The sequence below is a fragment of the Apaloderma vittatum genome, unplaced genomic scaffold, assembly GCF_000703405.1.
Source record: "Apaloderma vittatum isolate BGI_N311 unplaced genomic scaffold, ASM70340v1 scaffold3456, whole genome shotgun sequence".
Lineage (NCBI taxonomy): Eukaryota > Metazoa > Chordata > Aves > Trogoniformes > Trogonidae > Apaloderma > Apaloderma vittatum.
This window is the reverse complement of record NW_009723201.1, coordinates 47,033-64,320: the sequence shown is the minus strand read 5'-3', so window position 1 is coordinate 64,320 and position 17,288 is coordinate 47,033. Positions and strand designations below refer to the sequence as shown.

The 17,288-nt window shown below is 34.9% G+C and overlaps 1 protein-coding gene across 1 annotated transcript in view; it reads left to right on the top strand.

Moving 5' to 3' along the window:
• Positions 1-7,818: 7,818 nt before the first annotated feature.
• The window catches only part of KCNH8 (potassium voltage-gated channel, subfamily H (eag-related), member 8), a gene marked incomplete at both ends in the record, with an annotated part of 54,864 nt that continues 45,394 nt past the window's right edge, over positions 7,819-17,288 (top strand). Inside the window, 2 exons of the mRNA XM_009872006.1 lie at positions 7,819-7,946; positions 10,692-10,932. Coding sequence (XP_009870308.1) covers positions 7,819-7,946; positions 10,692-10,932 — 369 coding nt within the window. The remainder of the gene's footprint in view (positions 7,947-10,691; positions 10,933-17,288) is intronic.

Sequence of the window (17,288 nt, the reverse complement as noted above, 5' to 3'; positions counted from 1 at the left end):
CAATCCCACTGTCCATGTCACTGACAAAGATCGCAATACCAACCCCTGAGGAATACCACTTGTCACTGGTTTCCACTCAGACACTAAGCTGCTGACTGCAACTCTTTGAGTGCAACCGTGCAGCCAATTCCTTACCCACCGAGTGGTCCATTTGTCAAAAAACATGTCTCTCCAATTTAAAGACAAAGATGGCATGTGGAACAGTGTCAAATGCTTTGCACAGGTCCAGTTAGAAGATCTTGGTTGCTCTTCCATTGTCTGCCAATGTTATATCCCTATCATAGAAGGCCACCAAATTTGTCAGGCACGATTTGCCTTTAGTGAAACCACATTGGCCATCACCAGTCACCTCCTTATGTTCCATGTGCCCTAGCAGAGCTTTCATGCTCTTGCTGGGCACAGAGGTGAGACTGACCGGACTCTGGACTAAAATTGCAGAAGTTGCACTGACCGCTAAACGATTTTATAAGTGACAGATCTGGTTTTGAATTGTAGATAAATATATTAAGAAAATAAGTTCTTCATTTTCAGAAGACTTGCTTTCATTGCAAGATAGAAGTTATTCAGCAGCTGTGTATATATTCCCATTTTCACTTAAGTGGACAAGGTTATACTTTACTGACAACAGTGCAAAGCTTTTTTCTTTTAATTAATTTGTGCAAAGATCAATGATTGTGAAATTATATTCACCTCACATTGCAAATAACTGTCCTTAAATATTGTGGAGGACGAAATATCAGTAAAGTATGTGATTGAAGTAATGGAATTAATGAGAAAAAGAAAACCTTTAAGTTCAGTGAGATTATGTCCTTCAATACTACATCCTTACACAGACAGACAGATTTTAATATTTGCTGAAGTCGATGAAAAGTTTCTCAGTGACTTAAATAAGTGGAAGTAACTAAGCTCTAGAGTTTTATAAAAAATATTTCAATTATTCTCTGTATTATTACAGTTATGTTTTTATTCATAATGATAAATGAGCATAACACCATGACACAAGCTAATATTCACTGTGGGAAATACAGCCTGTTCCAAGAAACAAGTCACATCAAAAGCAGCTGAAAGAATGAGTGATGAGGGAGCTGTAAATTCAACACTCCATTTTATTCTGTAAGAACTACATGTGACCATTCGCTTCAGGTAAATCAATAGACATGTTTCAAATTTGATGACATAATAAAAATGATATATCCCATTAAATAAACTATTTTTACGCAATTATGCAATAGTTATTTTGGAGTTGGAATATTTTAGTTCATTATAACAGATTCTGTAGCTTTTAAGGTAAAGCCTGTGAGAAGGCAGTAATATCAGAAAACGGGGAAATAACTTGAAGCTAACTCCAGAGTTCTGCTGAATCTGTCTTATTAGAAGTAGTAGAAGACAGACATGTCTATTTGGTTTTGGGGTTTTTTTTCCAGTTCTTTTTTTTAGATAGGCCCTAATACTGGCATCTAAAAAGAAGTTTTATTTATTTATTTAGCTATGTATACCCACCCATCAAAATGGAGATGGAGAAAGATCCTTTCTTCTGGTCTTTGTGTGTCTTTTCCCCCCTAACCTTCTTTCTTAACAATGGAAGAATCAGCAGACCAAAATGTAGTTAAGGATTTCTTATAAGCCTACTCCTCTTTAAAGGTCTTTCCGATTCATGAAACGGTAGTAATAACGTATACTATAGCTTCTTTTCTGTGCCTGTTCAAAGCTGAATTTTCTCTGAAGGCTCAGTATTAAAATAATAAAATCATACAGCTGATTCTGTGTAAAATTGGTCCCTTTGAAAAATATTCTGTAATAATATTTACAGGTTTTGAACTAGTATATATGCTAAGTGCAGCTTTTTATTGAATCAGATAATCAGTTAACAGAATAAAAAAGCAGCTAGAGGCTAAGCCTGGATCTACCATACAGCTAACAGTTCTGTGAATATTTGGTTGTTGTTGACAGAAAGAACGTGTCATGCAACAAACAGACCTCCTGCAGCCCATAGTGGTGCTTTTATTCTGTCATTAAAACCAAAGGAAATTTTTATCAGGTTTCTTATATTGACAACTGCTGGTGTGCTGTCCTCTAGAGAACAATATCTGAAAGTTAGCTAAAGGTTTTAAAACGCCTAGAAAAAACTCATATCAACCTTCCATATGAGCTGGTTTTGAAGGGGTTTTTTTGTGTTCATTTGGAATCCTTTTGTATTTCTTTACCCCAATTTTCTTCTTTGGAATTTTCTTGGGTTTGGGGATTTGGTTAGTTTTTGGGTTTTTTTGAAAACTGCCTGGGAAATCTATTTTTGTATTAACAATACTGGATATAAACGTCTTTGTATTTATTTTATGGCATGTGGGTTATTTGTGGGTGTCTATGAAAAGATAACACTTTTTGTTGTGATTCTCTTTATGATGCAAGTGACGAGGGTTTCTCAAGGCTTGTGTTAAATGGACAAAAAAATCTTGATTGCACTTCTTACAGGAAGACATTTATAGGTAGAGTTGTAAGATTAAGAAGTGATGGATAAATTCTTCTATAGGATCAAAAAGGAACAGTTCAGTACTTGTAAGAAATCGTGAGTAACAATATCTGGCTGGATTATGACACCCAAGAGAAACATACAGGAAAGATAATGGGGGAGGCTTATTTCCCTGACCGATTTCAAAATACAACGATAGGTCATGCAGGTACATGAATATGCTGTTCCCTCTGTGTTTTGAGGAGGGAAGAATCAAATCTACGGTGTTAGTGTCACAATGTTACACTGGTTGCTATCGTTTTTCACAGTGCTCCAGCATGTGCATGGGGCAACATCATGGATCTCTTCAAGTATGTTCACATATAGGTATTTCTTAATGATGTAGGAAGTTCATTTGTCCTGTTCTACCTTGGTTTTGTTGTTCAAAAGGAAATTTAGTTCAAACATTCAGAAGGATATTGTTTCTACGGTAAATTTTCTTATGTGGGAGCTACGATTAACTGATGTGTGATCTTGTAACTGACTTCAGCTTTGTAAACAATGGAATAAATTAAAGTGTCTTTAGCTACTCTGTCAACTCATCCAGTCCTCTGAGTAAAATGTTAGTAGAACAAAAATTATCTCTGTTTATTCCTCATACTTGCTCCTGGACCTCAAAAGAGTTAAGAAGTCATCTTATTATTTTATGCAAACCTATTCATAAAATTGTACACTACACTATTAATTAACTCTAAAAAAATTTATTTTTCCCCATAGAAGGTACTGTAGAGTTTATTATCCATGTAAATCTGAAGCCATCAGATTGTAGCGCGGTGTTTTTCTTCAAGATAGTTGTATCTGTACTATCTTTCCTGGTTTTGCCCCTGTTGACAGTCAGATTTGCTGCATGTCATGACTTGGGGTGGTCATATTTATATTGTTTGAAGAGGATAGTTAATGTGTCTGAATCAATTTTACCCTAAGCCTAGCAGTCCCACTTGGGAAGGAAACAGGACAGCAGTGGTAATCAGGTAGTTGGAGCTGGAATAGACCTTGAGCATAGAGCTAATGTGGTTGTGAAGCTGTAAAAAGACAGCGAGCAGTTATGGTCTTGTCTCTAGTAATGCATTCATCTTTTCAATGGCTGCTGTAATCAAAGGAGAGAAAAAAGAAATATTACTAAGAGGTTGAAGTCTGTAGTCTCACAGTCTTTAGGCTAACTCTGCCAAATTGGGTTTTTTTGATAGAACTTCTGTGAAGTGAGCACTTCTTGCTTAGGTGTGCATGTGTTTCCAGAACTAATCCCCTAGACTGCTTTATCTCATCACTCTCTACCTCATTCACGTATTGCCAATATATTGTGTTCTGGGTTAAATTGGAGAGATGATGATTGCTTTTATTATTTCTCTAACTTTATGATTGCTTAGGTAAAAACAGAGACACCTCTTGGATTTTCCTGTGTAATATGAACGAGATGTTAGATATTAATTTTCTCTTCTACATCCATGTACCCTTATACAAAAATCTTTCTGTGGTGATCAGACTGGCAGATAATTCCATACAAGAGCCTGTTGGGCATTTAATCACACCAGAGTAAAATCTAGGTAGTGGTTTTAGTTCATGCATATTATGTTGTGATAATGCAAAACCTGAGGAAAAATGAAGGCAGTTCTTTCCAAGGAATATGAATTAATAGTAGGAAAAATTGGGAAAATACCAGGATTGAGACACTTTTTGTCAATAATGTACAACCTTCCTGGTTAGAGCAGGTTAGACTATTTTGGTATCTGCTATAGAGTGAGCGTGATGCTTCTGGGTCACATTAGAGCAGCTCAGTATAGCTTAAGTCCACTATACAAGAAGATTATGGTGGTTCTGCTTGTATGTGAGTAGATTTACTTTCCAAGGAAGGTCCTATACCTATACTATTTGTTATCACCTGAACTTCATGACTGAAAGAAGACTGTAAGTCTTATCTCCCATTTCATGATTAAACACTTTATTTTACTTTTAAAGGATTTAAATGTCTCATAACTTATTCCGTGAATGAGTACACTATGAACCATGAAGTATTCTGGATTATATCGAGTGCTATGCCCTGACTACTCTGATGTGCTTTGAAGGAGAGCAGACATAGATTTGGTTTTAATTTGGTCAGTAAAGCTGAGTTTACAGCTATTTTGCATTGGTAGGACAGCATATACATAGTAAAGCTTATGAGAAGTTGCTGGGTTTTATTTTCCTGTTTTATACCTGAGGAGTAGATCTATTATTTATTTTCTTTAATTTATTTTTTTTAATTCCAAAGGGATAAGAAACAGAGTTATGCCTCCACTTTATATTAACTCTAAGTGGAAGATTGGCATCTCATGTTCTTGTAAAAACACAGGCAGAAAAGTTGACAGTTACCAAGGTGTTTCACAGAATCACAAAATGTTGGGGTCGGAAGGGACCTCGAAAGATCATTTAGTCCAGCCCCCCTGCCAGAGCAGAATCACCCACAGTAGGTCACACAGGAACATGTCCAGGCGGGTTTTGAATGTCTCCAGAGAAGGAGACTCCACAACCTCCCCGGGCAGCCTGTGCCAGTGCTCTGTCACCCTGACAGTGAAAAAGGTTTTCCTAATGTTTGTGTCTTGCTGGTTTTTTTACTGCAGCCTCTCTTACAAGACCATAAGAAATCTTAGGGTGTTATGAGGCTAATGTTAAAAGATGCTGTTAGTTTCTTATCCTAGAAAAATCTGAGGTTTTCATGTGTGATTGTTGTGGTGCTACACAGGCAACTGGTATTTTTTTTCACTGCTAATAACTACAATAATAAAATCTTTACCATTTATGTTTAAAATAAACATACTATTACCTTGTATTGAATGTCACACTTTCCTTTTTCATCTGTGCTTTGCTGTCTCTAGGAGTTGAGTGACCTCCAATATTAACAAAGAAGTAGCATTAATCCTTCACAAATAGTGAAATCAGCATGCGGTGGAAGTCACTTGGTGTGTGTATATGCAACTAGTGTGATTCTAAGTGCCATATGAAGCCCCGCATCCTGAGCAGGTTAATGAGTACAGAATTCTTGGTGGCTGGAATGCTGAACCTACATAGGAGAGGTAGGATCTATCTACAAAAAACATCATCAGGTCAATGACACATAAATTTAAAATCCTATAACGAACTTGGTTTTACTTAAAGTGTAGACAGAAAATGAAACATCAGTGGCAATAAATATATAGAAAAAACGATACAACTTTAACTGAGTGTGTGTACATCAACTATCTCCATAGTAATTATTGTCATTCTGAAGGCACTGTGCCTGCCTTCTGCAACACAGATCAATGCAGGTTTCACATCACATCACCTAGGCTGTTTTATCTACCACCTACCAGGATGGACTGTCTTGTGCTTTGTAGACTGAGCACATGGAGAGGTATTAGATATGAGACATTGTGAGGATGAAGCCTCTAGCTAAAGAGTCCTGGAAGCATTGCTGGCCAGAAACTTGGGAAAGGTATTTGCCCATATTCTCAGCCCACCTCATGGCAGATCTGAAGCATATTTTATTGACTACTTTGGGAGGCAGTAAATTGAATGGCCTCATCTAACATGGCAGTTTAAGTTGAGAAGAAAGACCTGTAAATATTTTGCCAGACATTTTCAAAGGCATAACAAAACCAGGCTACTGCAGCCATCTAATACTACCGTGGAGATACAATTCAATAGACTGAAACTCATTTTCGACCAGAGAAACAGATAAGCACTTTGTTGTCACCTAAAATTTAAGAACACTTAAAATGAAGTTTGAGTTGTAAATGGTTCAGTAATTGAGAAATGATTTTTTTTTAAAATATTCATTTAGTTGAGTATTTTCTGAAATAATCTCTTTTGGTTTACCTTTCTTAATTGTAGCTGGCATCTGTATGTGTTGTAGCTCTTCAAACCACGTGCAGGCTCCTAGATTGGAGATGGGGAAGTATCGGACTTCTCCATCTGCCTCCTCCACCTTTCAAGCAGTTATTTGGTTTTACAGTGCCATATTTTTTCCTTCTTTTTTTCTCCCCTCCCTCTCCCCTTACTGACATGTAAAATATATCAACTGGAGAGAGCTTTTGCATAAATTACATGAAACACTCTTTACTGAGAAGTTTGGAAACTTTAGCTTCTAGAATTTTTGTTATCTATGGTTTTGTACTGTAGAGCCAAAAATATATCAACCTTCTATAATTCAAATCTTTCTTGCATTTCTAGGCAGGTTTCAAGATGTAGCTACTTTGGTTTTTGTTAATTTCTGGTTGTGGGGTTTTTCCCTCCATAATTTGTATTTATTGAATTGACTTTTATTAAACCTGCTTGACAGACTTCTTCCTTTATTCCCATAATTCCTTTTTTCTTAATCTTAACACGTAACAAAATGTCTGCTTTCTTTTACTCTGACATCAGTTCACTGTAATTCCACCAGAGTCACCAGAGTTACTCTGAGTTTACTGCTGTATAAGTAAGAACAATATTCCATAATTTGTATTTATTGAATTGACTTTTATTAAACCTGCTTGACAGACTTCTTCCTTTATTCCCATAATTCCTTTTTTCTTAATCTTAACACGTAACAAAATGTCTGCTTTCTTTTACTCTGACATCAGTTCACTGTAATTCCACCAGAGTCACCAGAGTTACTCTGAGTTTACTGCTGTATAAGTAAGAACAATATCTGATCCCATGACTGACAATTAAAGACATCTGAATAACAAAAGCCTTTCCAAAACAGTGTTCAGTCTTTACTCTTAACAGATTTCATGTCACCATGGAATGTGCCAAGTGATTATGCCAGTGGCCATGTGGTGGGAAAAGAAACCTAAATGAGTGAATGTAAGAACTGGATATTACAAGCTTGCAAATTAGCAGATTCTGACATAATGGAAGCCTAGTACAAGTCAGATTGATTGTTTTTTAAAAAGCATACCATAAGATTTTATTTTTTCCTTTCTCTGAAATAAAAGAGAGAGTAAGGACACCTTAAGGACATTTTAAGTAGTTACTCCTTGCCGTGCTTGCCTCTGGTCAGTAATCAATATTTGGTTTTCTGAAACAGTAAAGAGCACATTTTTCTTATCCGTGAAATCATATGTTGTAAATAATTGCTTCTGAGTCACATGAAGGTATTTGACAATTAAAATTTTATGGTGATTTTTATTTGCCCTTCAGGAGTGGGATTTTGTTTTCTTAACTGCAAAAGATTAAGCAAAACTAAGAAAAGGTGCATATAATCTTTACATTTAATTCTATTCATACCAAAGTCTAAAACATCAGTGGTTCAAGTCCCAAAGGTTAAAGTGTCATTTCCTGATGTTTTATGGACTTTCATTTCTGTTCTGCAGAAAAATGGAAAGGAAGAGGAAGAGCGGGGTCACATTTTGAGTCAGCACGAAGACGGAGTAGAGCTGTTCTTTATCATATCTCCGGACATCTACAAAGAAGAGAGAAGAACAAATTAAAAATTAATAATGTAGGTGTAATTCCTCTCTTTTTGAAAAATATACTCCTTGTACTGTCTTTTTTTTGGTTGTTTGGTTTTTTTAAAGGGTCTGTAAGAGGTCAGTGGGTATCTGAGAAATGTCCTTGTCATAATTTTGCAGTAAAAAAAGGAATAAAGCACAATTCACTTAAGTGCAGTTTTGCCTAGTACAGTAGTTGTTACATTCATATAGCAAGATGGTGCATTTAGCTGTACTGTAAATAGATGTTTATTTAACCTGTGGAAATCCACACTCTAAAATTTCTCAGAAATTAATTTTAGGTTCCAGTTTACCTCCTGTCCTGATTAATTCATTTCAATAATTACTATTTTCAAAAAATACAATGAAGAAAATTAGAGTATAAAACTAGCTGAAAATCCCTGTACTGTGTAAGCTCCAGAAAGTCACACTTCATTTAGGCAACTTTTCATGTGAATGTCTCCAACTTTGTGCAGAGTAGATTCATCTTTTCATTTCCTAATTGAATTAGTACTGTTTCTTTATTTAGCTTCCTTCTTTGTTCCCCTAGTAACTACAGCTAACAAGTAAGTTCATAAACACCCTGTGAATGTTGCAAAAAACCAAATCAAACAATAGGCAATCCCAAAGATATAACAGCAGAAAGACTTGTAAAGAAATATATTCAGGCAAATGAATATCTCTGCTGCTCTACAGAACTATGTTTCAGGAGAAAAATTAATGCAGAAGAAAACTAGGGATACATTTTAAATTAGTATATACATATAAAAAATTGCTAGAATAATATCTTAGAGCCTGTTCTAACAGCAAGAGCCTATACTTATGAGAAGCAAAGGTAGCAAAAAGAAACATTTTTTCTTAAAATCTCAGAATGATTTCTTGTTTGTATGCCATTAGCATAAAAAAGCTAAAATCTTTGACAGAATCACAGGAAGAAAGTGTGGGGTTTTTTCGTTCTTCTTTCTCTTTTTCTGTTAGGGGGAGGATGGAAGACGGACAATGGTAAAAGTAGCCAAAGGATATACATCATGAATACCCTGAAAACATGATCTGCCACTGGGCATGTTCCTTCTATTGGTTACCAAAATTAAGCAACAGTACTTCTAGACATTATCATGTTACAAATTAAAAAAAAAAAGAACAAACCTGCTGTAGATTAAGATCATGAAAATACACAGCTGGTATCAAAGGACATACGGTCACTTTCATTGAACATAAATGTTAAACATTTTTTAAAAAGGTTAAAAAGGGGTTAGAAAGTAAAAAATATTTAAAAGTGTTAAAAGTTGAAAAAGTGCAAAAAAATAAAAAGTTATATATCTGCAAAATATGACCAGATCTTCCAGTGTTATTTTTATAAGACAGTAATATTTTTTTAGAACATGGCTTTTAAATAGCTTTTGGTGGCTTTCCCATACTGTCAAAATCATAGTGTAGATGGCGAAAACATTTAAAACATTTAAACGGTTTAAAATGTTGTCAGATAGTTTTACTCCCTTTAGCGCCTAGATTTTTAGCACTATGCATTCAAGTGATAAGAGGAACATTTTCTTTGTTGTTAAAAATGGACTAACACTAACAAAAACAGTTCAGCCCCTAGAATTTGTGAATGAGAACTAAGAACAGAGAAGGCAAGGACATCAGTATTTGAAAAGACACAAAGAGAAAGCCTATGACAGGCAAGGCAAATGTAATTATGTCTGTGGTCATGCAGTTGTTGGCTTTTTATATTCGTAGTGAAGACCTTCATAATCAGAAGTAATCTTAGCTTGCTGAATAGGCAGTATTGTTTTCAGAGGCTCTTTATTACTGAAACAGCATTAAGCAGGAGCACAATGACAGTGAGCAAGAATTTTGTTAGTAAATAGTACAAGACACATCATGTACCACATGTTTTTCAGGAGGATAGGTGTTTTTGTTAAAGCTCTAAAAGATGAAAGCTAAGAATTTATAAAACTGTTGCTTAAGACTGAAGTCTTTGTGGCGAAGACCTTTTTTGATAAGATGGCAAATACTTGGCACATGACAAAACTAGGTATAATCTAACGGTGAAAATAATCAGTTCTGGAGCTGTATTACAGTGCATCTATGTTAGTATTTTTTACTAGGTCAGGAATATAATTTCAAAGAGAACAAAAATGTTATTCCTACTAATTGAGCTTTGATTCGTAGCAGTCTTGGGCACATTATGTGGATTCCGTCAGGTGAAAAACTAAACCAAGAAAGGTGCTTCAAGTACTCATAGCTCTTCAGTCAATGGTACCATGCTAGAGTTAGTCTGAAACAACCTCTTCACAACTCCATAATACTTATAGGAAGGAAGTTTTCCGTTTAACACTATCTATTCTCTTGTCTAAGTTTATTCCTATTTGCAGTACTATGTTCTCAGGTATACAAAGCTTTAACCTATATGTCCAGCAGAAAAATGTTGCTCTTCAGTCAGAATTCACCCAACAGAGGAAGAAATAGTTTGCCAGATTCAGTCCTCTCCTCATTCTATTTAATCTATTTACTTATTAATATTTTTCCAGCCCCAACGTCCACAAAAGTTATTCCATCAACAGAAATATCTGTCTAAATAAGTGTGAGGATTACATCAGAAAAATATTAGCATTACTTCTTGCCTGCATATGAGTGTGTCATATTTCATTATGCTTTGTAAAAAAACCCCACAAACTAACGGCAGCATTGGAAGAAATGCATCTGTTTGATCAAATTATTATTCTGTCTGATTTAATTTTTTCTCTGTTTTTCAGAACGTTTTTGTAGATAAACCAGCATTTCCAGAATACAAAGTTTCAGATGCAAAAAAATCCAAATTCATACTGTTGCATTTTAGCACTTTTAAAGCTGGCTGGGACTGGCTTATTTTACTGGCAACGTTTTATGTTGCTGTGACTGTACCTTACAATGTTTGCTTTATTGGACATGATGAGCTGTCTACAACTCGAAGCACAACTGTCAGTGACATTGCGGTGGAAATTCTTTTTATCATTGGTAAGATATGTTTGGGGGTTTTTTGGGATCTCTTTTTTGACAACCAAGGTTTTTACAGAATGTATAATATAGGAAGGGTCATGATGATCACTTTATGATTGTAAAAAAATCAATTTTAGATGTATAGTTTGAGATTTTATCTGAACTTTAGATCACTTTTTTTTTCTTTTTTTTTTACTTTAAATTCCTTCCTGTAGTTCTGCTTTTACTCAAAAGGGACCTTTAAGCTGAAGGATGATTGAAAGCCATTGTTTCACCCTATGGATACCTAAAACCAACCCAACACCAGGATGTGCCTTGGAATTACTAGTAGTGTTGTTTATAATATACTTTTTTTTTCCCTATTACCTTTCACAAACACTTAGAAGACCCATGTAGCACAAGTGGAAATCACTATATGTTATGAACTAATGACATAAGATTAAGACTCATATTGCAGTAATGCAAACATACAATATCAATATGCTATTCTGACAACCAGGATAGAATTGAAGAGGTTGTAGCTTGTCATCTGATCCGTTCTATTAACTTTTTTTATTTCAGTCATCTTATACCTTTAATTAAAAAGAAGACGAGATCATATCTAGTAGCGGCCTGTAGCAAAGCAATTACTTTCCTGTATTGTCTTTTTCAATTTCTTTATCAGGAGAAAAGAATCCCTGGCTAGAGTCACACAGATTATTTTGCAAATTTTAACTGTTATAATGCCACTCAAAGCTGTTGCACTGGCTCAGATTTGTTGATAATATGTGGGTAGAAAAGATGTTATTTTAAAGAAATAAGCAAAATTGAGTATGTCTTTCTTGAATTTGAAAAGTTTTACAATGAATTCTAAGAGAGAAAGAGTCCTTCTACAGTGTAGATAACTGGCTTGTATTATGAATGAGTTTATTAAAATCTGAGCAGGATGTGTCTCTAACTGATTTATGTGCTGTAGTATTCACCTGAAGCAAGACAGATGTACTTCTCAGTGCTGCTTTTCTATTATGTCCTTTGCTGGAAATACGGACTTACTAAGTCAAAAGCAGTGTTGTTTCTATGATCAGTGGAGTAATTGGGTAAGAAAAATAAAAGGAAAAAAATATTCTGCAAATTTCTAGTTAGAGTTTTAGGCCTGTCATGCAGGAAATCAAACTATGGTTGTTACTCCATGTCTTAAAAAAAAGTTATAAAGTACTGGAAAATTCTTCTCTGCATAGTTATGTTACTGATAACAACAAACATTGTGGCACAACAATGTTCCTTCCCTACAGTTTCAGTAATGGATCCCCAAAATAATTGTTTCTAAAATTATTACCTGTTTCTAAATTTATGGCTCTAGGGAGAGGTTTACGGAGTGTTTTCAGAACATTCTCATACTTCATTTAAAACTCTGCAGTGAATTTAAAGAAAAAAGGGTGTTTATTCTTCAATGGTCCCTTGTCCTTTAAAATGTTAAATGAGTATGTCTCAGAACAGGTGTAACTATATTGAAAGTAATATGATTGGCAACATACATAGATTTAAGCATGTCTCAAGGCATTGTGGCACAGTAGCTCTGACAGGCACATCTTTGATGGATGATCTATGTCCTCTGAGAAAAATCTGTGATAAACGTTGAGTAAAATTCTTTTTATGCTGCTGTTGCCTGGGAAAGTAAGTGGAGAGATATGTCTGCGATGAAACCTCAACTGTATTATGGCTCTATAATCACAGATTGAGGTAACACAATTCTAATCATGGACTGGAGAAAAAAAGAGTCTATATACTTTGATTTTACATGGAATTCTCAGAACACAGAATAATATTCCTTTTGCGAGCAGAGCTTGTGTAACCCCCATTTGGACTTGACAAGGTCTGTTTTTAGCTGTGCTATCAAAGTGAGCAAAGACAGGACAATAAAAGGGAGAGATGTTGTCTGCTCATCAATTCAATGGACATAGTAGGGTAGAGGTTAAGGGTTTCCTTTAAGCAGAAGAGTTTGAAAAAATCGAGTGGCTAAAAAAAAAATCTTCTAGGCTTATTCAGTTTGTGAGTCAGCATATGCATAAGCATGATAAAAATACATATGGAAGTGTTGTCCTGATGTGGTGTGCTTATAAGTAAGAGTGTTGATCTGAATTAAATTATGAGAAAGGAGCACATCTAGCTAGAGGTTTAACTGCTTTAGCCTTTAAAGTTGTGTAAAACATAAACAGGAGATAATAATAAGCCATTTTGCAAAGTCTTTGGGGATGAGGTTGGAGAGGGAACATAATTAAGGCTTCTAAAATTAAGTTAAAATTATTTTCCACTTGATGTCTCCTATATATGCTAGTGCTTTGATAACTTGCATGATGTAATATTTGAGTGTACTTTCAGATCTCTTTTCTTCTCTGATGTGTGCAAACCTCCCTTAACATTAACTAAATCTGTATATAAATCTTTTGCTTCCTCTATCCAATGACAGTAAAAAATTGGTTTAGTTTTAGAATTTTTGACTGGTTTTGGTATCTTAAAATCATCAAGAGGTGGAGATAAAAACTTTTTAACATTAGTGTATTTAAATAAACACATTAAAAAGTCTTAGAAAGTATTTCAGCTCGTGAGTGATATAGTGATATTACCAGCTTTATTTTTTTACTCCAAAGTTTATGCCCCTTAATTTGTATAGACAGTAGCTGGGTCCTTCATTTGTATACAGGTATGTCTGGGCAGCTAAAGTTTCAATATTTTTAAGAATCATAATGGATCTTGGTTACTTTTCAATAATATTTGTAAAGTTTTCTCTCTTTTGGAGAGAAAACCCGGGAGAATCTATTCGTTCCACTGCAGTGCTTTTCTTTCTGCAACTGTTTCATTCTAGTTTTCAAATAATTGTCTTCTTTTCTCTTTTTTTTTTCACTTTAAAAATTGTTGTTGAATACCCTAATTGAAGAAAGTAACATTACTGGAAAAGCTATCAATACTTTATTGCTAAATGCTCAGCCCCACTCACAGTACTGTGCGAATAGGATGTCTTCAACAGGAGTTGAGATCAGTGAGATGGTTCAGGGAAAATATTTACAGGTTTTCAAGGTAAAGATAATACATTATTTGCTAAATAAGGTCAAAGATGTCTGAGTATTTTGTCTCCTAAGATGGCCAGGAACAGCTAAAGAGGGAAGAGCTACAAAAATAAGTAACCTTTAACTTTCAATTTTAGTTTTCTATTTGTGGATCATGCAGTTTCTAGTGGAAGACGGAGAACCCTGGATACTAATTATAGGTGTAAAACTGTACTCCTTACAAACACCCTGGCAACAGTAATTTAAAGTGATTTTCTGCAACGTACTTTATTGCCTACCTGTGGAAAAAAGACAACATACCTACCCCTTCCCCCACTCTCCACACACACACTCATGTGAAGACATTATAGCTTGCACTTTCAAGAGAGAAAATTGATTACGGTTACTAAGGTAATTTCTCACATGCTTCTCTCTCTCATCTTAAATATTATTTAACAAACTATTTTACCAACAATTTTAGCTTTTAGAAGCAGCATGTTTAGAAGCCCTAAAGCTGTAATTTGTGTTGCATGGTACTGTAGATTAAAGAGACTTCTTGTCCCATTAACATCTATCACAAATGTAAATGACTCAAGATCTTTCCAAAATTGCCTTAAATCATATGAAGTCCTTGAGTCTCAGATGTTTAATATATAAAGATTTAAAAATATGGTACAAACTCAGCAGAAATTCATACCATCATTCAGTACTTACACAGTCATTCAAATATGCATAATATTGTATTAAAAATATGTTAAAATTTGTTGGAATCAGGTAAGTGAGTATTAAATGCCATGGATTTTATTAGATTGCTCTAAATGAAAAGTGTTTTTTTCTTTTTTATCTCCTGTTTTTTCTCATTATTATTATAATTTCGTATCTTTGCAAGTGCAGAGAAGATCATGTAAAAGATAATTTGTGTCTAGGGATCAACATATTTAAGATGACTTAGGCATTTTAAAAGAAAGTGGCCATGTTTTGAACTGTAATTTAGAAAGTGTTCTTTCAGACTGTAATAAGCTAAAATTCATTTGTGGGAATTTATTTCTGAACATCAAATGGTCTCATTTGTGGATACATATGAACAAAACATGAAATCAGATAGAATGGCTTGGTTGTTACACTTATTATTAGGGAGGGAAGGTCACAACATATTATTTCTGAACAGTGGATTGCCTAGTAATGTGAATAAATAATATATGTCTGTGTTGAAAAATGGTAATAAAATTCCTAAAGATTCTCACTCCAAACTTCAAACTGGCAGTTAGCAAGGCCACTATATTCCTAGAAATTTTTCCCGTAGTCTTCCTTATGTACTCTTGTAAAGATAGATGCTCTTATGCACACAAGATGCTGTTTTCAAGCACAAAATCATTCACCTGGACATAAAAGAGAAAAGCATAAGCCATAATAATTTAGAAGTGATGATTTCTAGAAGAGGATATATTTATTCCTGAATACAAGGAAGAAATTTTATACCCTGAGGGTGGCAAAACACTGGAACAGGTTGTCCAGAGAGGTGCTGGAGCCTCCATCGCTGGAGACATTCAAGCTCAGGCTTGACGTGGCTCTGAGCAACCTGATCTAGTTAAATATGTCCCTGCTCACTGCAGGGGGTTGGCCTAGATGACCGTTAAAGGTCCTTTCCAACTCAACGCATTCTATTATTCTATAATTTCCATTGAAATATTTCTGTATTTTCAGGTAGATGCAGATAAATGTTCTGATAATTAAGGTACTCAGAAAATTTGACTTGGATTGGCTCTGCTGACTCCTTCTCTTCATTTGCGGAGCTGTGGTGTCATTGTCACTCATCATTAGCCTGTTTATCATAAAAAGAAAAACTGCATGCTTATCGATCTAACTAAAGTTTTAAGAAATTACTGCCCCAAAATGTTGCTTACGACTCCTGAAGTTGGGAGATACCCTATAGTTAAGACAAGAAAACTGCTCACCTGATCAGTCCGGCTTTTCCTGAATGACATTGACTTAGACTGCTGGTGAATTGGTTACAAGAAAGGATCCTTGTGTATTTTGCCATGGACCATCAAAATGAAAGGTAAAATCCAAGAAACCACTGCATAAAGAAGTACTGAACAGGCTCAGCTCTGAAATCTGATTTTGTGAAGGAATACCTAAAACAAAGCAAGTGGATTATGCAGGCTAAAGGCCTTTTAAAAAACACATGTAAGATTGTGGGAACCTCATGAGTATAGACTGAAATACGCAGCATTTACTGTATGCAATTCCTTACTATTCTGGGGAGTGCTCTGTAGGCAGCTTATAGCTGGGTTAAGATATTCTGCATCTGTGTTTCTGGCAAATATAGTAACTGTTTCACTTCTCAGTTGTCCTAAATTAATCTCTTCAGAAAGATTATTTTTCTTTCCTACTTCCTATGTCACAATGACATTTGTAACATTGGAGTGACAGGCTTCAGAGTGCTAAGAGCACTTAAGAGCTGACTCTTCATCTTTTTTGTCTAAGCTGTGATGCTACTAAAAAAACCCACCCAGATAAAACCCCCCAAAAATCCATTCTGACAAACCATTTGTTTCACCTATAGTAAATCCACACACTGAGCAATTATGTAATAATAGCTTTAAAACTAATTTTCACTCTAACATGTTTCCTTTCAAAAGATATACAGAGTTAAAACTACCCTGTTATACAGAGTTTGACTGATTTGCATTACAGCTACAGAAAAAAATAAGAAAATAGAAAAAAATAAGAGTTTATACAGGGACAGATAAATTGTTCTTCAAGCAATATAACACCAATATTTCCTGGATTCTTTCCTTAAAGCTCTCTGGCCAGATTTTAATACCATTGTCCACATACAATAAAATAACATTGGCTCAAATAATAGGATAGATCAAAAAGCTTGGACTTTGGAGTAACCATTGCTAGCTAAAGACAATCAAAGTACAATCACATAAAGGAAGGTGAATTAATGGGGTTAATATACCTAAATCATCTAAGTCTCCAGAATAGGATTGAATTGTGTAGTCTAATAAAAAATCACGCATTGTCCAATCCCCTGGTACTGCTTACATGTGTAGTATGTACATATTTATAAAAGTGCAGGATTTACTAAAAGAGGGAAACTGAGTTACAGTACCTAGCATTTGCTGCAATCTGAAAGTGTGCCATGGACTGTTATTGAATCGTCTGACTAATCCTAAATTGTTACTTTGCTGTAGCTTGTTCATATGTCTAATCCCTGCTGTACATATTTTTAAAAAAACAAGCTTAACCCAAAAAAAAAAGGCAGAGCAAAATCAACTATTTCAGGTAAAATAATCCTGTTTATGAGTGAAAAGGTTCAGCTGATCACCAGATAAATTTTTA